We start from the raw sequence: 24,166 nt of genomic DNA on the forward strand, positions 1-24,166 counted from the left end.
GAATGAGAAGCCTGGTGTAGAAATTAATTGGATTAGTCATTGGCTCTCGCCACTTACACTATAGGTACTTATATCTGTAATCCAATATGTATCAAGCCAACATCAGCATCCGCTCAAAATAACACCCAGAGCCTCTGCTGTAATGAATGTTTTATTTGATTTAAAATGATAAAGCTGTTGTTCCAAAGGTACAGTGTCTGAGTATTTCACATATGGTAATAGTCTTTGTACTACATATCTACCTTTACAGATTCAGTATTTCCCCACCAGTCTCGAGGCAGAGGATGTTTTTTTGGAAGCAGTAACTCTAGTGGATAAGAGGCCATGGGCCCTTCTTGCTCGTGCTGAATTTAGACTGCTGTTGGTGTCTGGTTTTACGCAGTTCCATTCCCCTGCTTTCTCCCCAGAACCTTTTCCTATTTCTTCTTTGACTATCTAGTTCCTTTTCTGTAGTTCACGACCACTTGGGACAAATCGCACCACTTTCTCTTCCCAACTGTGTGGAGAGGTTTCTTCTGATCTGCTGTCTCGTGCATCTTGTGCCTCTCTTAATATCACAGCCTCTCGGTTGCAATTTGCCTCCCAACAGTGATTATTTATATTTATTTTGGCCCATTCCTGTTATCTAACAGTGCACAATAATTTTATGATATTAACTGGAGTTATAGTACAAACCCATTCACAGTTTACAAACCCATTCAATTTATACACCCATTCACAAAAGACAGACCCCATTCATGTTTCATTCGTGGGACATGGTAGTCCATTCAGTCCTAGGACATTGAGTGAAATACTTTTGATCATGGCATTGTGGGGGTTCTAGGGCTCTCTGCCTAACCAGTCGGGAAGAACATACATTGAACTAATATAAATTACTAAGAATCTTTGAGTGTAAAATGCATTTACTCCCAAAACTGGAAATCTGCATTACACCCAAATACTAAAACATATCTAAAATCCAGTTAGAAACAGGAGGAGGACATTCAGCTCCTCGACATTGTTCCACCATTCAGTTTGATCATGGTTGATCTGCACCCTAACTCCGTAACCCTTAACACACTTGCCTAACAACAATCTGACAGTAATGCAAAAAGAAAAGGCTGGAAATACTCGGCAGGTCTGGCAGCATCTGTGGAGAGAGAAACAGAATTAATGGTTGAAGGTTCTGATGAGAGGTCATCGACCTGAAACCTTAACTCAGTTTCTCTCTCCACTAACCTGCTGAGCATTTCCAGCATTATTTTTTTTTTTTTGGTTTCTGTTTCAGATTTCCAGCATCTTCAGTAATTTGCTTTTGTAAAAATCTAACCATCTGTTTTGAAATTTTCAATTGTCCCCCGTCCCCAGCCTCAACAGCTTTTTGGGGGAGAGAGTTCCAGATTTCCACTCCCTTTTGTGTGATGAAGTGATTCCTGACATTACCTCTAAATGGCTTGGCTCTAATTTTAGTTATGCCCCATCCCCGTTCTGGGCTCTCCCCACTTGAGGAAATAGTTTCTGTCTTAGCGACCCTGTTGAATCCAATAATCATCCTAAATATCTCGATTAGATCACCGCTTGTTCTTCTACATTCAAGGGAATACAAGCCGAGCCTAGGCAACCTAACCTCACAAATTAATCCTGTTAATTCTTCCTAGGTTTGAAGTACACTCAAAAATTTATGGGAACAAGTTTTTTTTTAAACATCTGGAGGTTCTGTGAAAGAAATGCCCATATAGTGCACATGAATTCTGCCAGAAATATCAAGCCTGGTATTCTCCCCCCCACACCCCCCCCCCCCCCCCGCCACCGCCCCATAGGAAGGAGGCTCTCTTCCCCATTGTCATGAGTGAGACCCCATGGTCTCTATGCTGCGGGGAAATCCCTTGTCTCCGAGCATCTCAGATCAGAGACCGAGGAGCCCATTCCGGCCACTCTGGTTCGACCTCCCGCCTGCGACCCGCCCTCGGCGCTTTCTGGCCCTGGCTCCTCCTTCACCGTCTCCCCTCTGAGCTTGGTCAGCAGCTCCAGGCTGATTGAGTCCCACTCCTCCGGTAGCAGCAGCAGCAAGAAAGCAATGCAAAGGACAAGCAGGGCGGCCAGTCTCACGTTGCCAAGGCCCAGCACCACGCCACGGTAAACATCGGTGGCTGCGGAGGAAAAGGGAGAGAGATGGCAGTGAACGAAAGTCATAGAATTACCGGCCAACTGGTCTACTGGGTCATTCCCCCTTCAATCATGCTTGGAGACCACACCACTGTAAGTGACTAGGATTGACTTTCTGCTCACGATTTCTATTTTGTAACTATCCTCCACTCACTGAATTTGCCAGTGAAATTACCTGCTTTTATGGGGAGACTTTAAATGTAGTTTCATTCATGAGTTCCGTTTGCTGTAGTTCGTAGAGACTCTTTTTAAATGGACTCTGTAGATTGTTTGCTGTAGTGCGCCATTTAAATAGACTCTGTAGACTGTTTGCTGTAGTGCGCTGTTAATTAGGCTCTGTAGATTGTTTGCTGTAGTGCGCTGTTAATTAGGCTCTGTTCAAGTTAGCGTTCAAGTCCTCTGAAGAAGGAATTTTCCTCCACACAAGATCAGGGGGCAAGTTGTTCAACCTTGCCCGTCTAAGAGCGAAGTCCAAAGTACGGAAAGTCCTCCTCAGGGAACTCCTCTTTGCTGATGATGCTGCTTTAACATCTCACACTGAAGATTGCCTGCAGAGTCTCATCGACAGGTTTGCGGCTGCCTGCAATGAATTTGGCCTAACCATCAGCCTCAAGAAAACGAACATCATGGGGCAGGACGTCAGAAATGCTCCATCCATCAATATTGGCGACCACGCTCTGGAAGTGGTTCAAGAGTTCACCTACCTAGGCTCAACTATCACCAGTAACCTGTCTCTCGATGCAGAAATCAACAAGTGCATGGGAAAGGCTTCCACTGCTATGTCCAGACAGGTCAAGAGAGTGTGGGAAAATGGCGCACTGACACGGAACACAAAAGTCCTGTATCAGGCCTGTGTCCTCAGTACCTTGCTCTATGGCAACGAGGCCTGGACAACGTATGCCAGCCAAGAGCGACGTCTCAATTCATTCCATCTTCGCTGCCTCCGGAGAATACTTGGCATCAGGTGGCAGGACCGTGTCTCCAACACAGAAGTCATCGAGGCGGCCAGCATCCTCAGCTTATACAAACTACTGAGTCAGCGGCGCTTGAGATGGCTTGGCCATGTGAGCCGCATGGAAGATGGCAGGATCCCCAAAGATACATTGTACAGCGAGCTCGCCACTGGTATCAGACCCACCGGCTGTCCATGTCTCCGCTATAAAGACGTCTGCAAACGCGACATGAAATCCTGTGACATTGATCACAAGTCGTGGGAGTCAGTTGCCAGCGTTCGCCAGAGCTGGCGGGCAGCCATAAAGATAGGGCTAAATTGTGGCGAGTCGAAGAGACTTAGTAGTTGGCAGAAAAAAAGACAGAGGCGCAAGGGGAGAGCCAACTGTGCAACAACCCCGACAAAACAAATTTCTCTGCAGCACCTGTGGAAGAGCCTGTCACTCTAGAATTGGCCTTTATAGCCACTCCAGGTGCTGCTTCACAAACCACTGACCACCTCCAGGCGCATATCCATTGTCTCTCGAGATAAGGAGGCCCAAAAGAAAAAGATTGTTTGCTGTCGCGTGTTGTTAAATAGACTCTGTAGACTGTTTGCTGAAGTGTGCTATTTAAATAGACTCTGTGGACTGCTTGCTGTAGTGTGCTATTTAAATAGACTCTGTAGACTGCTTGCTGAAGTGTGCTATTTAAATAGACTCTGTGGACTGCTTGCTGTAGTGCGCTGTTTAAATAGACTCTGTAGACTGCTTGCTGTAGTGCGCTATGTAAATAGACTCTGTAGACTGCTTGCTGTAGTGCGCTATTTAAATAGACTCTGTAGACTGCTTGCTGTAGTGTGCTATTTAAATAGACTCTGTAGACTGCTTGCTGAAGTGTGCTATTTAAATAGACTCTGTGGACTGCTTGCTGTAGTGCGCTGTTTAAATAGACTCTGTAGACTGCTTGCTGTAGTGCGCTATTTAAATAGACTCTGTAGACTGCTTGCTGTAGTGTGCTATTTAAATAGACTCTGTAGACTGCTTGCTGTAGTGCGCTATTTAAATAGACTCTGTGGACTGGTTGCTGTAGTGCGCTATTTAAATAGACTCTGTGGACTGCTTGCTGTAGTGTGCTATTTAAATAGACTCTGTGGACTGCTTGCTGTAGTGTGCTATTTAAATAGACTCTGTGGGCTGCTTGCTGTAGTGTGCTATTTAAATAGACTCTGTGGGCTGCTTGCTGTAGTGTGCTATTTAAATAGACTCTGTGGGCTGCTTGCTGTAGTGCGCTATTTAAATAGACTCTGTGGGCTGCTTGCTGTAGTGCGCTATTTAAATAGACTCTGTGGACTGCTTGCTGTAGTGTGCTATTTAAATAGACTCTGTGGGCTGCTTGCTGTAGTGTGCTATTTAAATAGACTCTGTGGGCTGCTTGCTGTAGTGCGCTATTTAAATAGACTCTGTGGACTGCTTGCTGTAGTGCGCTGTTTAAATAGACTCTGTGGACTGTTTGCTGTAGTGTGCTATTTAAAAAGACTCTGTAGACTGTTTGCTGTAGTGTGCTATTTAAATAGACTCTGTAGACTGTTTGCTGTAGTGTGCTATTTAAATAGACTCTGTAGACTGTTTGCTGAAGTGCGCTATTTAAATAGACTCTGTGGATGGCTTGCTGTAGTGTGCTATTTAAATAGACTCTGTAGACTGTTTGCTGAAGTGCGCTGTTTAAATAGACTCTGTAGACTGTTTGCTGAAGTGCGCTATTTAAATAGACTCTGTGGACGGCTTGCTGTAGTGTGCTATTTAAATAGACTCTGTGGACTGCTTGCTGTAGTGTGCTATTTAAATAGACTCTGTAGACTGCTTGCTGTAGTGTGCTATTTAAATAGACTCTGTGGACTGCTTGCTGTTGTGTGCTATTTAAAGAGACTCTGTAGACTGCTTGCAGTAGTGCGCTGTTTAAATAGACTCTGTGGACTGCTTGCTGTAGTGTGCTATTTAAATAGACTCTGTGGACTGCTTGCTGTAGTGCGCTATTTAAATAGACTCTGTGGACTGCTTGCTGTAGTGTGCTATTTAAATAGACTCTGTGGACTGCTTGCTGTAGTGTGCTATTTAAATAGACTCTGTGGACTGCTTGCTGTAGTGTGCTATTTAAATAGACTCTGTGGACTGCTTGCTGTAGTGCACTATTTAAAGAGACTCTGTAGACTGCTTGCTGTAGTGCGCTATTTAAATAGACTCTGTAGACTGCTTGCTGTAGTGTGCTATTTAAATAGACTCTGTAGACTGTTTGCTGTAGTGTGCTATTTAAATAGACTCTGTGGACTGCTTGCTGTAGTGTGCTATTTAAATAGACTCAGTGGACTGTTTGCTGTAGTGTACTATTTAAATAGACTCTGTGGACTGTTTGCTGTAGTGTGCTATTTAAATAGACTCGGTGGACTGTTTGCTGTAGTGTGCTATTTAAATAGACTCGGTGGACTGTTTGCTGTAGTGTGCTATTTAAATAGACTCTGTGGACTGTTTGCTGTCGTGTGCTATTTAAATAGACTCGGTGGACTGTTTGCTGTAGTGTGCTATTTAAATAGACTCTGGACTGTTTGCTGTCGTGTGCTATTTAAATAGATTCTGTGGACTGTTTGCTGTAATGTGCTATTTAAATAGGCTCTGTGGACGGTTTGCTGTGGTGTGCTATTTAAATAGATTCTGTGGACTGTTTGCTGTTGTGTGCTATTTAAATAGACTCTGGACTGTTTGCTGTAGTGCGCTATTTAAATAGATTCTGTGGACTGTTTGCTGTAGTGCGCTATTTAAATAGGCTCTGTGGACTGCTTGCTGTAATGTGCTATTTAAATAGACTCTGTGGACTGTTTGCTGTAGTGTGCTATTTAAATAGACTCTGGACTGTTTGCTGTAGTGTGCTATTTAAATAGGCTCTGTGGACTGTTTGCTGTGGTGTGCTATTTAAATAGATTCTGTGGACTGTTTGCTGTAGTGCGCTATTTAAATAGGCTCTGTGGACTGCTTGCTGTAATGTGCTATTTAAATAGACTCTGTGGACTGTTTGCTGTAGTGTGCTATTTAAATAGACTCTGTGGACTGTTTGCTGTAGTGTGCTATTTAAATAGATTCTGTGGACTGTTTGCTGTCGTGTGCTATTTAAATAGACTCTGTGGACTGTTTGCTGTAGTGTGCTATTTAAATAGATTCTGTGGACTGTTTGCTGTCGTGTGCTATTTAAATAGGCTCTGTGGACTGCTTGCTGTAATGTGCTATTTAAATAGACTCTGTGGACTGTTTGCTGTAGTGTGCTATTTAAATGGACTCTGGACTGTTTGCTGTAGTGCGCTATTTAAATAGACTCTGTAGACTGCTTGCTGTAGTGTGCTATTTAAATAGGCTCTGTGGACTGTTTGCTGTAGTGTGCTATTTAAATAGGCTCTGTGGACTGTTTGCTGTAGTGCGCTGTTTAATTAGTTTGCTTAGTAAATAAACACTGTTTGCTGTGAAATGGACTGCTTTCTGTGAGTTCTGCTGTAAGTCAGGAGCAAGAACCAGGGCTGATTCTCCCCTCTCCCTAACCCAGGGAGTACAAGGCCAATCACAGCCCCAACTGATGTCCGATATCTCACTCGACACATGCCGCACTATGAGGGCGACGGCGGGGTAGCCTTACCAGCGTTCACAGGTATGCTCAGGAAGACTCCCAGCGACACCAAGGCGGGGAAGGTTACGGCAACTCCGCAGTTGACAAGGACGTTGAACACTGGAAGAGAAAATAAAACAGAGATCTTGGATCAGTACACTGATCCACCAAATCACCTGACACCCAGGGCTACCATTACAGCTTGCAGGAGCAACACAAGACTCTCTACACTGTCCCCCATCAAACACTCCCAGGACAGGTACAGCACGGGGGTTAGATACAGAGTAAAGCTCCCTCTACACTGTCACCATCAAACACTCCCAGGACAGGTACAGCACGGGGTTAGATACAGAGTAAAGCTCCCTCTACACTGTCCCCATCAAACACTCCCAGGACAGGTACAGCACGGGGTTAGATACAGAGTAAAGCTCCCTCTACACTGTCCCCATCAAACACTCCCAGGAGAGGTACTCCAATAGTGCATGACTGTGACTATTTTACATTTCCCACACCAGCTATCATGAGGTCTCCGAATGAGTTGCTCCGTTGGTGCTATTTTATGGAGCAGACCAGGGCCCCCAGCAATTTTGCCTACACCTCTCACAGCCAGCAGTGAGGAAGGGGTTCATTATATCAGTCAGTGGCGGAGGCGGCTGATCTACCATGCCAGGCAGACCCAGTATCGGGCAATGGGCATCTTTTTGGCTATACCACCCCACATGGATGGCTGAGGGTTTGACCCTACACTGGGTGGCAGGAGGAAGGCGGAGGAAAGGCTACCGGCGCCCGAGGTGAGTGTGCACACCTACCTAAGAGGAGAGCAGCCAGCCCGCACAGTTGATCCCAGGGCAGGTCCCTGGCAGAGGGCCAGTGCTCCACCCTGGTGACGTACAGGACGACAGAGACCCAGGTGAAGAAGAGGAGGTTGAAGGTGCCCAGTGCAGTGAGGAAGAGTGTCACTTCCCCGAACCTCACGCTGCCGAGCAGGAGCTTAAACAGGACCTGTGGGCCGAGGGGAGAGACGTAGAGCGTTAACTCGGGACTAACAACAGCCGTTCTTCACCCATCTTGATGCCCTTTCGGCATCATGCCCACTCTGGTACCCCGTCCCGATTGGCTACTCCTAGAACCAGGAGGAGGTCATACAGCCCCTCAAGCCTACTCCGTCATTGCCGAACTACACCTCAAACTCCATCTTCCTGCCTTGGCACCGTAACCTTTCCTGTCTCAGCCTAATGTCTGTACACTTGCTCATCAGGAGCAGGAACACTGATTCACTGTTGATCCAGGGTCACTGCGGCCAACTGTAACAATGCCCCCACCCCCTCTCCAGCCTCCCACCATGTGCCTTCCCGGCTGAGGTCAACTCTCGAGTCTGAGTCAGGAGGTCGTGGGTGCAGAGACTCGAGCATGCAATCCAGGCCGACACTCCCAGTGCAGTAACGAGGGAGTGCTGCACTGTCGGGGGTGCCATCTTTCAGATGCCAGACTAAACCGAGGCCCCCGTCTGCCCTCTCGGGCTGACGTAAAAGATCCCCCGGATACTATTGACAGAAGAGCTGGGGGCGGGTGCCGGGGGGTTCTGCCTCAACCAACACAAAACACCAGATAATCTGGTCATTTACCTCATTGCTGTTTATGGGATCTTGCTGTGTGCATAATTTGGCTGCCTCATTTGCTACATTACAACCTCAAAGGAAAAGGCATTTTGGGGGGGGGGTGTGCTGAAGTTGTGCCAGGTGCTATGCAAATGCAAGTCTGTCTTTTTAAATCAGTCCCCCCGGGGGGGGGCCTTACCTTGTAAAGTGCAGAGGTGGACGCAGATCCCACGACCAGCGCCACGCCCACGATGGAATCGCGGCGGAACCCGTCGGCGTAAGCGATCATCACGATCCCGGTAATGGACAGGATCACTGCCACAATCTGCGCAGAGCAGAGCAACGAGAGAGTGATTCCACCTCCTCGATGAAGGTGCAGCGAGAGCAACCAAACCAATTTGTCTTCTTCGGACCAATCATGCAGCACAGCGGAAGGCCATTAGGCCCATCATCCCTGTGCCAGCTCTGTGAAACAGCTACCCAATCAGTCCTGCTCACCCCCTGCTCCTTCCTCTTAACTCTGTACATTTTTCCATTTGAAATATATACATCCAATTCTCTAAAACTTACTATTGAATCTACTTAGATTTACATAGAATTTACAGCAAAGAAGCAGACCATTCAAATCTAAGCCAGTGTTTCTGCTCCACACAAGCTTGATCTAACCCTATCCTTTCTCCCTCATGTGTTTATCCAGCTTCCCCTTAAATGTATCGATACTATTCACCTCAACCACTCCCTGTGGTAGCGAGTTCCACATTCTCCCCACTCTCCGGGGAAAGGAGTTTGCTCTTGGATTTCTGCCCAAGTATCCCCTTTCGAAACCCACTCCAGAGTGCTCTGAGCAGCAAGCTGACCCTCCCAGTGCCAGTACTGAAGGAGTGCTGCACTGTCAGAGGTTCTATGTTTCCGATAAGGCGTTAAGCCTCCCCCCCCCACCCCCCACCCCCCACCCCCCCACTTCAGGTGAACCTTTGACATCCATCTGAGAGGGTGGATGGGGCCTCGGTCTAGTATCGCATCTGAAAGACAGCACCCGCAACAGTGCGGCACTCCCTCAGTACTGCACTGTGTACTTGAGTCTTTGCAGTGGGACTTCTGACCCAGGCTTGAGAGTCAGGCTCCCTCCCCTCGGTCTGTATCAACTTCATCCAAGGGCCGGTGCAGCACTGGGAGCTTCAGTCAGCCCGGATGATGGGCTCAAACCTCTGGAGTGGGTCTCAACCCCACAGCCTGCTGACTCAGAGGCAAAAGAGGACTACCCACTGAGCCAAGTCTGACATCACAGGAGCACAGCCTTACCCGGACTCCCATAAACCTGTCCTTCAGCACAATCCAGGAGAGCAGGAAGACGAAAGCTTTGTTGCAGCAGAAGAGAGCAGAGGTGTCAGTGGTGCTGATGTTCCTCAGTGCCATTAAGTACAAGTAGTTAGACAGCATCCAGAGGATGTTGAAAGGGGCTGTCTGCTTAAGGAGGCTCCTGAGAGAGAAAACATCCTCACGTAGAAAATGACTGCATTCACTGTGGACAGGAAAACAAACAGTTTGGTTAACAGTAGTGTTTTCGTTATGTTCCTGGACTAATAGCTCCAGAGGCCTGGACACTGAGTTCAAATCCCACCAGAGGCAATGAGTGGAACTTGAATTCTGTTTTTTTAAAAAAATGATAAATAAAAGGCTGGTGTCAGCTGTTGGATTGTCATTTAAAAAGCCAACTGATTTACTAATCTCCCTGCAATTAAGGCAGTCGTGTTTGGTCCCACGGGGAGGGACTCTGCTCCAGTCTCGGGTGCTTGTACGCATGGCTCTTGGGACTGCTCCATAATCACCGGGCCATCTCCCTTCACTGCCTGTCCGATCTGGGCTTATCTGTTCGGCAGCCAATAATGCGATTTGCAGACTTTGTAAGATTTCTATAAGAGGATTTTGCAAATGGAATTAAAGTTCTACCTGCTCGGGGGCTGATCATGGGCGAGTGGGGCCCACCGGGGGCAAACTGGTCTGAAGGAGGTTGTCTTGTCACTGTGGTGTAATGACAGACAACCATATCCCTCAAATCCCACCTACCCTCCTTCTCCCCATATCACTCAACCCCACCGACCCATCTTCTCTCCATATCCCTCAAATCCCACCTACCCTCCTTCTCCCCATATCACTCAACCCCACCGACCCATCTTCTCTCCATATCCCTCAAATCCCACCTACCCACTTTCTCCCCATATCCAAAAACTCCACCTACCCACCTTCTCCCCATATCCCTCAACCCCACCTACCCACCATCTCCCCATATCCCTCAACCCCACCTACCCACCTTCTCCCCATATCCCTCAACCCCACCTACCCACCTTCTCCCCATATCCCTCAACCCCACCTACCCACCTTCTCCCCATATCCCTCAACCCCACCTACCCACCATCTCCCCATATCCCTCAACCCCACCTACCCATCTTCTCCCCATATCCCTCAATCCCACCGACCCACCCTCTCCCCATATCCCTCAACCCCACCGACCCATCTTCTCCCCATATCCCTCAATCCCACCTACTCACCCTCTCCCCATATCCCTCAATCCCACCTACCCACCCTCTCCCCATATCCCTCAATCCCACCCTCTCCCCATATCCCTCAATCCCACCGACCCACCTTCTCCCCATATCCCTCAATCCCACCGACCCACCTTCTCCCCATATCCCTCAACCCCACCGACCCACCTTCTCCCCATATCCCTCAATCCCACCGACCCACCTTCTCCCCATATCCCTCAATCCCACCGACCCACCCTCTCCCCATATCCCTCAACCCCACCGACCCATCTTCTCTCCATATCCCTCAAATCCCACCTACCCACTTTCTCCCCATATCCAAAAACTCCACCTACCCACCTTCTCCCCATATCCCTCAACCCCACCTACCCACCTTCTCCCCATATCCCTCAACCCCACCGACCCATCTTCTCTCCATATCCCTCAAATCCCACCTACCCACCTTCTCCCCATATCCCTCAACCCCACCTACCCACCTTCTCCCCATATCCCTCAATCCCACAGACCCATCTTCTCCCATTATCCCTCAATCCCACCGACCCACCCTCTCCCCATATCCCTCAACCCCACCGACCCTTCTTCTCCCCATATCCCTCAATCCCACCGACCCACCCTCTCCCCATATCCCTCAATCCCACCTACCAACCTCGCTATATCCCTCAACCACACCCACTCAACCATATCCCACAGTCCCAACTATCACCTTCTCTCTATATCCCTCAATCCTACCTACCAACCTCCCCTAAATCCCTCAATCCCACCCATCCACCATATCCCTCAATCCCACCTACCAACCTCCCCCTATCCCTCAATGACACCTACCCACCTTCTCTCTACATCCCTCAACCTTACTTTTCCCCACAAACCTCAATCCCACTGACCGTCCTTCTCTCTATATACCTCAACCCCACTTCTCTCCAAACCCCTCAAACCCACCTTCTCTCTATTTCCCATAATCCCACCTACCACCTTCTCCATATATCCCTCATTCACACCTTGTTTCCTTGTCCTGTTACCACCCTCTTTTACCTTGCACCGTCATCCCTTTTGTCATCTAACCACCTCCACCTTCACTGTTTCCCCGCATCCATTTCTCCCTGGCTCTGCACTTGCTTAAAAGCTGTTCAGTCTCTTAACATCTACCAGTCCTGATGAAAGGTCCTGGACCCGAAAGGTTGACCCTCCCCCACAGATGCTGCCTTAACCTGCCGAATATATTCCCCCAGAAATTCCTGATCTCCTTTCAGATTTCCAGCCTCAGCGAGCCACATTTTGCCAGTTTTCACCGCAGCCAGACGCTTCGAAGCCCTGTTGTAAGCACCTCCCCCCCAGCCGCCTGGAGCCGCCCCTCACCTGAACTGTTTCAGCGGCGACCTCCTCTCTCTCGAGGTCAGCAGGCGGCTGACGCAGTACATGGGGAAGAGCAAGAGGTTCCAGCTGGTCGAGTGCCAGGCTATGAAGAACGGAGCGTCAAGGTCCCTCAGCGCCGCCTTCGCCAGCTGCGTCGTGCCTGCCCAGGAGGCCGCCAGGCAGGCCGCCAGCGCCAGGCCACGCAGCAGCCTCCCCAGCATGGCGGGAGGGCAGGGTCCCTGGCAGGGTGCCACACGGTCCTCGCCGACCTTCAGCTCCCCCACTGGCGCCATGTGCATCGAAGCTTCCAGAGTCTGCTCATTGCCTTTGATGGGGCGGTGGGGAAGATAAGGGGAGAGTGGTGAGTTGGGTCAGATTCACAGGTCTGTGTCAAGTGTTACATTTTGGCCAGGTAAATGAGCAAAGGCGATTTAAACTAAATAGTACAATTTTAAAAGGGATGTAGGAACAGAGACCTGGGACATATATACATACAAATCCTTGAAGGTGGCGGTAAGTTCAATAAGGTAGTTATAAAGAATCCTCCGCTTTAATAATAGAGGCATAGAGTATAAACACAAATCATAGTGAACCTTTCTAAAACACTGGTTTGGCCCCAGCTGGAGAATTGTGTCCAATTCTGGGCACTGCACTTTAGGAAGGATGTCAAGGGTGCAGAGGAGATTTTTCAGGATGGGACCAGGGACGAGGGACATCAGTTACACAGAGAGACCGGGAGAAGCTGGCATTGTTCTCCTTAGAGCAGAGAAGGTTAAGGGGAGATTTAATCGAGGCGTTCAAAATTTATGAGAGGTTTTGTTCAAGTAAATCAGGAGAAGCTGTTTCCGGTGGCGGGAGGGTCGGTAACCAGGGGGACACAGATTGAAGATAATTGGTAAAAGACCCAGAGGGGGGAGACGAGGAGAATTTTTTTTTTTACGCAGCCAGTTGTCGCGATCTGGAACGCACTTCCTGAAAGGGCGGTGGAAGCAGATTCAATAGTAACTTTCAAAAGGAGAAGCGGATGAATACTTGAAAAGGAGAATGGCTATGGGGGAAAGAGCAGGGGGGCAGTGAGACTGATTGGACAGATCTTCCAAAGTGCTGGCACAAGCACGATGGGACGAATGGCCTCCTCCTGTGACATATGATTCTATGCTTAGAAATAATGGATCCGATCTAGCTCATGCTATTTAGTGGGTGGCACACACTCTCTCTCTCTCTCTCTCTCTCTCTCTCTCTGAGAGACCCACTCGAGAGACACGAGCACAGAGTCCAGGCTGACACTGAAGGAGTGCTGCACTGCCGGAGGTGCCGCCGCTCGGATGAAACATTAAACCGAGGCTCTCGGGTGGGTGTAAAAGATCCCTCGGCCACGATTGCACAAAGAGGAGGAGTAGGGGAGGTGGCGGGGGGGTGGGGGTGGGTATCCCGGTTTCCCGGGGCCAACATTTATCACTCAATCAACATCACTAGAAAAGAACAGATGACCTGGGTCGTTACCTCATTACTGTTCATGGGATCTTGCTGTGCGCAAATTAGCTGCTGCCTGTCATGGGCTGCAAAGAGCTCTGAGATATCCTGAGGTGGTGAAAGACGCTATAGAAATGCACTTGCTTTCTTTCCAAATAGCGGGCAGGGGGTTTTAATGCCGGTGGATTCAGCCGTGCCTTCCCGTGTTGCACAGCGACTACTGCCGGTTTTATTCAGAATAAAACCCCTCTGTGCCCTCTTTCAAATAATTTTCGCTGACAGTTGCCCCCCCCCCCCCCTTCCCCCCATCGATTTGTAATCAAATCGCACCTTTTTAATTGGGATTGGGGGAGGAGGGGGAAGAGTTTGAATTAGATTGGCCGTTCCTTCAAGTCCCACCCCCGTGCTGAAAGGTCCCTCGCTGTGCAACGCCCCCGATTCGAGGATCCCTTACCTTCTGCGCGAGTCAGTGACAGCACGGGACTGTTGCACGCTGTGAGAGGGACGACCCTTGCCGTGTGTTTCTTCATTCTGCACAGATCGCCTTCAGCAGCGCGGTTTCCCCCTCCCACTGCGAGCTCGAGCTGGCTAAGTCTCCATGTCAGATTGTCCTAAAAAAACGCTTATCTTCCAGCTCTGGAGACCCTTAAAAGGGCAATGCCCCCCTCCCCACCAGCTCCCCCCTCCCCACCTCCCCCAACCGAGCCTTCATCTCGCAACGCATAACTGAGTCCCAATTTGATGGGCAACCACCCTCAGTCAGCATTCCTCCCATGCAAGTGGGACGCACCGACACTTAATATCCGTGGTAGAGACTGATCACACTTGGACATTGATGTTGAATCTGCATATCCCAGATCACGACTGCTTGCTGTGCAAAATATTGTTTCCTCATCTCTCCTCTGGTTCATGTTGCCGATCAACTTAAATCTCCTTCCTCTGGTTACTGACCCTCCTGCCACTGGAAACAGTGTCTCCCTATTTATTCTTATCAAAACCCCTCGCAGTTTTGAACGCCTCCAGTAAATCTCCCCTCAACCTTCTCTGCTCCAAGGAGAACAAGCCCGGCTTCTCCCAGTCACTCCACATTAACTGAAGTCCCTCAGCCCTGGTACCATTCGGGTAAATCTCCCTCCGCACCCTCTCCAATGAGATGCTTCCTAAAGTGTCAAGACACAGCACTCAAACTGGGGCCGAACCACTGTTGTATAAGGTTTAAGCATAACTCTCTTGATTTTGTACAAGATCTCCCGTATGTTTTTAAAACGGCCTACCGACTTGTCCTGCCACCGTCAAAGATTTTTTGGATGTGAATCCCTCGGGACCTCTCCCTTTTTAAAAAAAAAACAGCCCATTCCCTAACTGTGATATTAACGAGCTCAGCGACAGCTTTTACAGTGTTTCCAGTACTCACTGATATCCGGGTTGCACGGGCAGTGCCTGTATTATCCAGAGATCCTTAATATCTGCACCTCAATGATGGAGAGACTTTTGGAGGAACAAGGCATGGGATACCTGCAGATCCTTTCATAGTATCATCCCCAGGCAGTTGATGTCGGAGAATCTCCTTGGACTGAACCCCGACAGTCTCCTCATCATAAAAGTACAAGGATTGATCAGATCAATCCAATAAATATCAGCCAACCATTTCCAATGGAAAATGGAGATGGACTGCAGATAACCTGCTGTACCTGTCCTGGGAGTGTTTGATGGGGACAGTGTAGAGGGAGCTTTACTCTGTATCTAACCCCGTTTTTTTTTGTTTTTTTTTTTTGTTTGATGGGGACAGTGTAGAGGGAGCTTTACTCTGTATCTAACCCCGTACTGTACCTGTCCTGGGAGTGTTTGATGGGGACAGTGTAGAGGGAGCTTTACTCTGTATCTAACCCCGTATGTCAGAAATGCTCCATCCATCAATATTGGCGACCACGCTCTGGAAGTGGTTCAAGAGTTCACCTACCTAGGCTCAACTATCACCAGTAACCTGTCTCTAGATGCAGAAATCAACAAGCGCATGGGTAAGGCTTCCACTGCTATGTTCAGACTGGCCAAGAGAGTGTGGGAAAATGGCGCACTGACACGGAACACAAAAGTCCGAGTGTATCAGGCCTGTGTCCTCAGTACCTTGCTCTACGGCAGCGAGGCCTGGACAACGTATGCCAGCCAAGAGCGACGTCTCAATTCATTCCATCTTCGCTGCCTTCGGAGAATACTTGGCATCAGGTGGCAGGACTATATCTCCAACACAGAAGTCCTTGAAGCGGCCAACATCCCCAGCTTATACACACTACTGAGTCAGCGGCGCTTGAGATGGCTTGGCCATGTGAGCCGCATGGAAGATGGCAGGATCCCCAAAGACACATTGTACAGCGAGCTCGCCACTGGTATCAGACCCACCGGCCGTCCATGTCTCCGTTATAAAGACGTCTGCAAACGCGACATGAAATCGTGTGACATTGATCACAAGTCGTGGGAGTCAGTTGCCAGCATTCGCCAGAGCTGGCGGGCAGCCATAAAGACAGGGCTAAATTGTGGCGAGTCGAAGAGACTTAGTAGTTGGCAGGAAAAAAGACAGAGGCGCAAGGGGAGAGCCAACTGTGCAACAGCCCCAACAAACAAATTTCTCTGCAGCACCTGTGGAAGAGCCTGTCACTCCAGAATTGGCCTTTATAGCCACTCCAGGCGCTGCTTCACAAACCACTGACCACCTCCAGGCGCGTATCCATTGTCTCTCGAGATAAGGAGGCCCAAAAGAACCCCGTACTGTCCCTGTCCTGGGAGTGTTTGATGGGGACAGTGTAGAGGGAGCTTTACTCTGCATCTAACCCCGTTCTGTACCTGTCCTGGGAGTGTTTGATGGGGACAGTGTAGAGGGAGCTTTACTCTGTATCTAACTCCGTTTTTTTTTTTTCTTTTTTTCTTTTCTTTTCAAGGTGGCCTTTATACCCCAGGCCCCTTTTATATTTTTCACGTCGAGGGGGCCTTTATTCCTCAGGCCCCCCTTTATATACATATTTACAGTTTTAAAATAACTTTATTAAAAACAGATAAATAAACAAAAAGCTCAAATTAAAATGCCATTCTCGGCGTCGACGATGCACTCCAGTCCCTGCGGTGCCCACCGGTCGCGGAAGGCCTCAAGCGCACCGGCGGACACCGCGTGCTCCTCCTCCAGGGACACCCAGGCGCGAACGTAACCGCGGAAGAGGGGCAGGCAATCGGGGAGGACGGACCCCCCCGACGGCCCGCAACCTGGACCTGTGAATTGCCACCTTGGCCAGGCCCAGGAGCAGACCGACGAGGAGATCCTCCTCCCGGCCCAAGCCCCTCCGCACCGGGTGCCCAAAGATCAGGAGCGTGGGACTGAAGTGCAGCCAGAATTTGAGGAGCAGCCCCTTCAGATACTCAAATAGGGGCTGCAACCTCGCACACTCCGTATAAACGTGGAACATGGACTCGTCCAGGCCGCAGAAAGTACAGGTGGCCTGGGAGTCCGTGAACCTACTTAAAATCCTATTGCACGGGACTGCTCTGTGCAGCACCCTCCACCCCAGGTCCCCGATGTAAAGGGGGAAGACTCCCGCGTAGAGAGACCTCCATCGGGGTTTCCCCTCGCCGCCAGATGGCAACACGGACCACCAGGGCGTGTCCGGCCGGCTGACGAGGGCGAGGAAGTGGAGAGTGTGCAGGAGCAGCCCGTACAGGAAACCCCTCCGCGCCGATTGGAATGGCATGGAGGGAATTTCCGAGAGGCGGCTCGGGTTGTGCGGGACCAGCTCCCGAGGGGGGTTTCGGGGCCTGGGTCCGATGAACAGTTCCGGCCGAGCGGGAGTCAGCTCGGCCGGGAGCGGTCCGCACGGAGCGTCCCCGGAGTCGGCCGCCCAGACAGCCGAGGCGCTCTCCTCCGCCGTCGGGGGAGCGCCCTGACTGGAGGCGACCATGTTCCAGACTCGGAATAGATCCCGGTAAAAGACAGGCAACTCCCTCAGAGAGGCGCGGCTAACGGACTCCACCGGGAGCTGCGTGTCGTCTTGAAGGCAGTGACACTGGCGGAAAAAATACGTCACCAGCGCACACCATCTGGGAGGACGCTCGACGTACAGGTATCTCTGCAGGGTCCGAAGGCGGAGAGTCGCAGCCTGGGTGCGGATGCACACCAGCGACTGGCCGCCCTCCTCAATCAGGAGACTCAGGACCGCGGCAGAGACCCAGTGGTTCCTCTTACCCCAGAAGAAATCGACGAGTTTCTTCCGGATCTTGTTGGCAAATGCAGGGGGCGGGGCCAAAGTGATACCACAACATGGAGGCCACCAGTTGGTTTATGACCAACGCTCGGCCCCTGTAGGAAAGCACTCGGAGCAGTCCTGTCCAGCGCCCCAGCCGAGCGGTGACTTTCGCCTCCAACTCCTGCCAGTTTGCCGGCCAGGCTTCCTCAGCGGGGCTACCTCCCAGGTAGAGGAGGTGCGTGGTGCTCCACGCAAAAAGTGTCATCTCCTCCGGCAGGGAGTACACCCACCACTGACCCACCAGGAGTCCGGAACATTTCTCCCAATTGATCCTCGCGGAGGACGCTGCAGAAAAGGTCTGCTGGCAGTCGCGCATCCTCCGCAAGTCAACGGGATCTGTGATTGCGAGGAGCATGTCGTCGGCGTAAGCCGAGAGGACGACCCGCATGGCCGGCTCGCGCAGAGCCAATCCCGTCAACCTCCTGCGAAGCAGACACAGGAAGGGCTCCACGCAGATGGTGTACAATTGGCTGGACATGGGGCATCCCTGACACACTCCTCTCCCAAAGCGAAGGGGCGCCGTCAAGGACCCGTTAACTTTGACTAGACACTCTGCGGTGGCATATAAAAGTCGGACCCGGGCCACGAAATGCGGCCCGAGTCCGAAAGCGCGCAGAGTCCCGAAAAGGTAATCGTGATCCACCCTGTCAAACGCAATCTCCTGATCGAGGGAGAGAAAGGCGACCGACTGACCAGTCCTCTGGGAAAGATGGATCAGGTCCCGGACCAGGTGGATGTTGTCCTGGATGGACCGGCCCGGGACCATGTAGGACTGGTCGGGGTGGAACATGTGGGCCAGCACGGAGCCCAGGCGGGTAGACAGAGCCCGGGCAAAGATCTTATAATCCGTGCTGAGGAGGGAGACCGGATGCCAGTTTTTAAGCAGGCGGAGATCGCCCCTCTTCGGCAGCAGGACGATGACCGCCCTGTGCCACGAGAGGGGCATCTCCCCGGTCGCCAGGCTTTCCCCCAGGACCCGCGCGTAATCGTCCCCCAGGAAGTCCCAGAACGCCCTGAGGAACTCCACGGTCAACCCATCCAGCCCTGGGGATTTGCCCCTTGAGAGCTGGTGGAGGGCGCCAGTCAGCTGGACGGATCCAGAGAGAACAACGCACTGTAATAAGTACGGACCAGGAGGCCCATTCCCTCCGGATCCGTGATGGAGGATCCGTCGTCGGCCAGCAGCTCAACGAGCTGCTTACGGACCCCCCGCCATTTTTCCAGCGAGTAGAAGAAGGGTGAGGCGCGGTCCAAATCTTCCAGGATCTGGATCCGCGACCTCACGTACGCGCCTCGGGACCCTATGAGCTGCAGGTCCCTCAGCGCGCCCTTCTCTTTGTACGCCTGCCACAGGGCCGGGTCCGCGACGGCATGACCGAGGCGGGACTCCAAGTCGAGCACCTCCCTCTCAAGGCGCCCGATCTTGGTTTCCCGCCTCTTGGTCGACCCCTTCGCGTACTCCTGACAGAAGACGCGGATGTGAGTCTTGCCCACATCCCACCATAGCCTCAAGGAGGGGAAGCCCCCCTGCTTCCTTTTCCAGTCGGCCCAGAATCGACAGAACGAGTCCCGAAATCGCTCGTCCTCCAGCAGCCGGTTGTTAAAGTGCCAGTACGCGGACCCCGCCCGCGTGCGGAGCGGAGTAAACTCCGCCCACACCAGGCGGTGGTCCGAGCACGGCACCAGCCGCATGGAGGCCGCCGAGACGCGGGAGACGTACGCCTGCGAAATGTAGAGGCGGTCGATTCGCGACCCCCCTCCTCCAGACCTCCACGTGAAGGCGCTGGAGTCGGGATGGAGATTCTGCCAGACGTCCACCAAGTTAAGGGAGCTGATCAGTCCCCTCAACTTCTCCACCGACGCTTGGCCGCGCTGGGGACCGGAGCGATCCCCCACCTCGAGGGTGCAGTTAAAATCCCCCCCGAGGATGATTCACTCGCCGCTATCGATGGAGCTCAAGAGAGCGGACACTTCTTCAAAGAAGCGCGCTTGCAATGCGCCGGGCCTGGGCGCGTACACGTTCACAAAGTGGAGCGGCACGCTACCCAGGCAAACGGCAGGGTGGAGCAAGCGGCCCGGCACTAGCTCCTTGACCCCCAAGATCTCCGGCTGAAAGGTCGGGGCCAACAAGATAGCCACCCCACTAGAAATAGGGGTGAGGTGACTCATGTAGACCCCACCCTGCCACTCCAGGAGCCAGGTGGCTTCGTCTCCCGGAACGGTGTGGGTTTCCTGCAGAAAGCTCACCGCATATCTCCCTTCCCTAAGGACTGAGAGATTGTGAAATCTGCGGTGAGCCCCTCTGCTGCCGTTGATGTTGAGGCTGGCTATGGTTATCTTCATGTCAAAGGTACTTAAAACCCGTCACAAACACCTCACTGTGAGGAGGGAGTGGAAGTGCACCTGGCCCTCCACTCCCCCAGCAACCCATTGAGGAACACATTAAAACGGCGCCTCTCAACCAGTTTCACGTCCGAGCGCTTGCCCGCTTTCTTCAGGGCGGCATGGACGGACTGGATGATCAGCGCCAGATTCGACCAACGGTCGAGGGCCAGCTGAACTTTATTGCGGCAACCCCTGCAAGCCGCGAGGAAATCCCGGAGTTCCGCCGTGGGGATGAGAGGAGATTCGGTGGGAGGCACGAGGGACTCCACCACCTCACTGGCGATGGAATCAAGGTCATCCTCCGTGCCCAACACCGAATCCCCATCCTCCTCCGGGTCATCACCGCCAGCGGCCGACACATCCACCACACACTGTGGGGCGGACGTCCCGGCCACGCCAACTGGTCCTGCCTCCGTCATGATCCCACCCCCAGGATCGATGGCGGAGGAGTCCTCTCTGGGTTCTGTTATGAAACTGGAGCCTGTGGGTGCCAGCAGTTCAGGACCCCCCTCCACCTCCGCCCCCAGGCCAATGTGTGGTCCAGGGGGGACAGAAGTTCTCGACTCCGGAAATCCAGCCGGAGCCCAGACCGGAGGCAGAGGGAGGAGGCTACCTCCCACTCCGCCAGCACCCACAGGCCCAGCAGATGGGGCAGCATTCTCAGTTATAACTGGGTCGGGTGTCTCCTGGTTGGTGGTGGACTCCAGCTGGGAGGCCCGACCCTCTGGGGCCTCGCCCTCCCCTTCATTCAGGGCACCCGACCCAGTAGCAGTGGCGGAATGGGCGACGTCCCCAGGCTCCCCCACCACAAGCAGGGCCCCACTTACTCCTTCAGGAGGGGCCTCAAGTACCGGGGCCTTCCCCTCCCCTCCATCCTGAGGAATAGAGCGCTCCTGCCCGGACTTTGCAGCCTTGGTGGTGGCGGTAGGGGAAACCTGGGGACCCGAAACAGGAGACAGCTCCCCTCCAACAGATGGGCCCTGCGCCTCAGGGGCCCTTGTTACCTCTGTGGAGGGGTGCCTTCTCTTTTTCCCAGTTGTGTGCGGAGGCTCAGAGACCTCCATATCATCAGAGGCCTCCACCTCCACACTCTCCTTTTTTTTAAATTCACCCTGGGCCTGAGCCCAGCCCTGGGGCAAGTTGACTTCCCGAGATCGGGCCTTGGGCTGAGCTCAGACTCGGGTAGTGTCACGGTGTCCAGGGGACGCGCCTCTCGATGTTTATTTCTCCTCCGCGCCTTCCTTCCACTTGGACGGTCACCCCCCTCCCTGCCGGAGGCCGTGAAGCCCACAGCCTCCGGTACCGACTGAATGGTATCTGGTGGTGGTGTAGGGGGGGTGGGAGGAGGTGCAGCGTCGCCACCCCGGGCCGCCGAGTTGGAGTTGGCAGCCGGGAGGTTGGGGCAGTTCTTATGAACATGCCCCACCCCCTTACAGACATGGCACCGCACCCCGTCCAAGGTCCAAAAGATGCGGTTGGCCGTCCCCTGGAATTCTACATAAAAGTGGCCCTCTGTCACCTCCTCCCGCGCCAGCTGCATGAATAACTGGCGGCGGAAGGAGTACACGTGTCGGAGGCTGTTCTCCCGAAGACCGAGCGGGACTGGGGTGAGCCCCGTCTTTACCTCCCCCAGATGGTGCAGGTGGGGAAGGAGGAGCTCACCAGGAATGAAGGGCGGGACATTGGATAGAATGAGCCTTTGCGCAGTGGCCTCCAGGGGGTCCACTGGCAGAAAGGTCCCGCCCACGGTGAGCCCCTTGCTCAGAGCCAGGGACACCGCCCGCTCGGTCTTCAGGAAACACACTGCCTTCCCGTACAATTTAGAGGCTGCAACAATGGCCGAAGGGCCGACAACCTCGGCCATTGCTTTCACGCATGCCTCTATAGTCATGTTCGGGTGGACGTAGCTCTTGACTCCATGCTTCGATGTTAATAAAGCAAACGGTGACGGGGCAACAGGTGCAGCTGCAGCAGCATATGAACGGGAAGGCCCCGCCACCGGCGAAGAGGGGCTTGCCATGGGGTCGCAGAGCTACGCCCACCTCCAAGAAACAAAGCACATGACAGTTTTCTTAAACACAAACAATATGATGGGGGAGGGGGGGATGGGAATAGAGGAGGATAGGGCTGAAAAGGACAAGGAGAGGAGAGGATAGGTGGCCGAGTGATGGAAGAGAGAGAACAGCTGCAAGGATGTTACACTTCAATTGGTGGTTGGAGCACCTTCCTGCAGAGTCGACACTCCACTCTTCCAGTTAGAGGAGGGTTCTTCGCCCGGGTTGGTTGGAGCCGCCCGGTTCTCTCCCTTTTCTGTTGTTGTATAAGGATTTTCTTCAGCCGGGCAGCTCCAGCCGTCCCGAGCCACACAGTTGGGGGTGGGGAGGGAGCCCCTTTTGTGCAGGATGGCAGATAAACACAAGACCAAATACAAGGGCTCCCTATAGAATTTGGCAGCCCCACCCCTGGATCTTCCGGTGCCTTCTCCCTCCCCCAACAGTCCAAACAACCAACAGTTCTCTGGTGCTCCAACACCCACCTCTCCAAAATGACTTGCAGGTCTTCTTAATCGTTGAAAAAGTGCAACAGTTCCTCAGCAAATGCAGCTGTCTCCACTCTATAGTCACCTCTTTGCAGTTATTCCACTCTCCTCTCCCCAGTTGCTGCAGCACAGGTGCAGCTGCTCCCCCTGATTGCTGGCAGGAAGTGCTCCAAAATTGCCCAGCCAATCCCAGTGCTGTACCTGTCCTGGGAGTATTTGATGGGGACAGTGTGGAGGGAGCTTTACTCTGTATCTAACCCTCTGCTGTCTCTGCCCAGGGAATGTTTGATGAGACACAAACTGTCACATTCTCACACAAGGCAACTAGAGTCACTGCCTTGTGAATCCGAGTGCGGCCAATTTCCACCCCCTCCCCCCCACCCCCCAAACCCCACACACCTTTCCCAGGGGGCTTGGAGACCAACTGCAGTCTGGGTTGTGATCGCTCAGTGGACACAGGCTGGGAGGGGATCGAACCTGGGACATTCGGGTGGTGCAATGCCCACTCCGAGCCACTGGGCATGGGGCAGTCACATTCTCAAGGAGGCAGACTGATCCCCACTGGTCTGAATTTTTAATTAATTCTCAGGTACTTAGTTTATTGCTTCAGTCGCCATTGGAAACGCTCGTGGCTTTCTTGCGAAGTTGCAGGTTATTTTTAGAACACTGCACTGTTGGTTTCATTCTTGGCCTGAAGCAAGCTGGGGCAGCTGCTCCTCTCTCTGGCCGAGATATATCAAGGGGAGGGGGGGGCTCCGTCTGACCTCTGACCCAAAGGGACAAAACAATTGAGCTCCCCGTCCGAAGGACAGGCCTCGTCACCATGTCCCTCAGAACTTCTGCAGGCACCTACCATAAATGGAAGTCATTGGGCGTTTGTGGGTCCCTTTCGGGCCCTGTGTTTGGTTTGGTGCCAAACTCAGCTTGTCTCCGTTACTATCAATCCCATCCGACTCTTCTCAAGAGATGTTCAAGCTCCCACTCCAGAGGCCTGAGCACACAATCCAGGCTGAGGGAGTGCTGCACTCTCAGAGGCACACCTTTCAGGATGAGACGTCAAACTGAAGCCCCTTCTGACCTCTTGGGTGGGTACAAACCACTCCATGGCCACTATTTTGAAGAAGAGCGGGGGGAGGTCTGCCCGATGTACCGGGGCCAATAATTATCCCTTTCGTGTGCGAGAGTGTGGGTTGTGCATCTGGGAGGGAGAGGGCACGATGAGAGAGTGATATATCACCACTGCAAGACAGTGTGACCAAGCCATATTCA

General features: G+C 52.2%; 1 protein-coding gene across 1 annotated transcript; it reads right to left on the reverse strand.

Moving 5' to 3' along the window:
• Positions 1-1,845: 1,845 nt before the first annotated feature.
• Positions 1,846-12,435, reverse strand: LOC137356001 (solute carrier family 35 member F4). The gene is made up of 6 exons (XM_068021701.1): positions 12,218-12,435; positions 9,624-9,843; positions 8,521-8,646; positions 7,533-7,725; positions 6,754-6,843; positions 1,846-2,129 (listed from the first exon to the last, which is right to left on the reverse strand). Exons 1-6 carry the CDS (start codon positions 12,433-12,435, stop codon positions 1,846-1,848), a joined length of 1,131 nt encoding a protein of 376 aa, XP_067877802.1.
• Positions 12,436-24,166: the final 11,731 nt, after the last annotated feature.

This window comes from Heterodontus francisci, chromosome 44 (genome assembly GCF_036365525.1).
Source record: "Heterodontus francisci isolate sHetFra1 chromosome 44, sHetFra1.hap1, whole genome shotgun sequence".
NCBI lineage: Eukaryota > Metazoa > Chordata > Chondrichthyes > Heterodontiformes > Heterodontidae > Heterodontus > Heterodontus francisci.

Coding starts and splice junctions, on each gene's coding strand:
- LOC137356001 (XM_068021701.1), bottom strand. CDS start 12,435: ATGCTGGGGAGGCTGCTGCGTGGCCTGGCGCTGGCGGCCTGCCTGGCG. Junction 8,647..9,623: donor ACAGGTTTATGGGAGTCCGG/GTAAGGCTGTGC, acceptor TGCTCTGCGCAG/ATTGTGGCAGTGATCCTGTC. Junction 2,130..6,753: donor GAGCATACCTGTGAACGCTG/GTAAGGCTACCC, acceptor TTTCCTCCGCAG/CCACCGATGTTTACCGTGGC.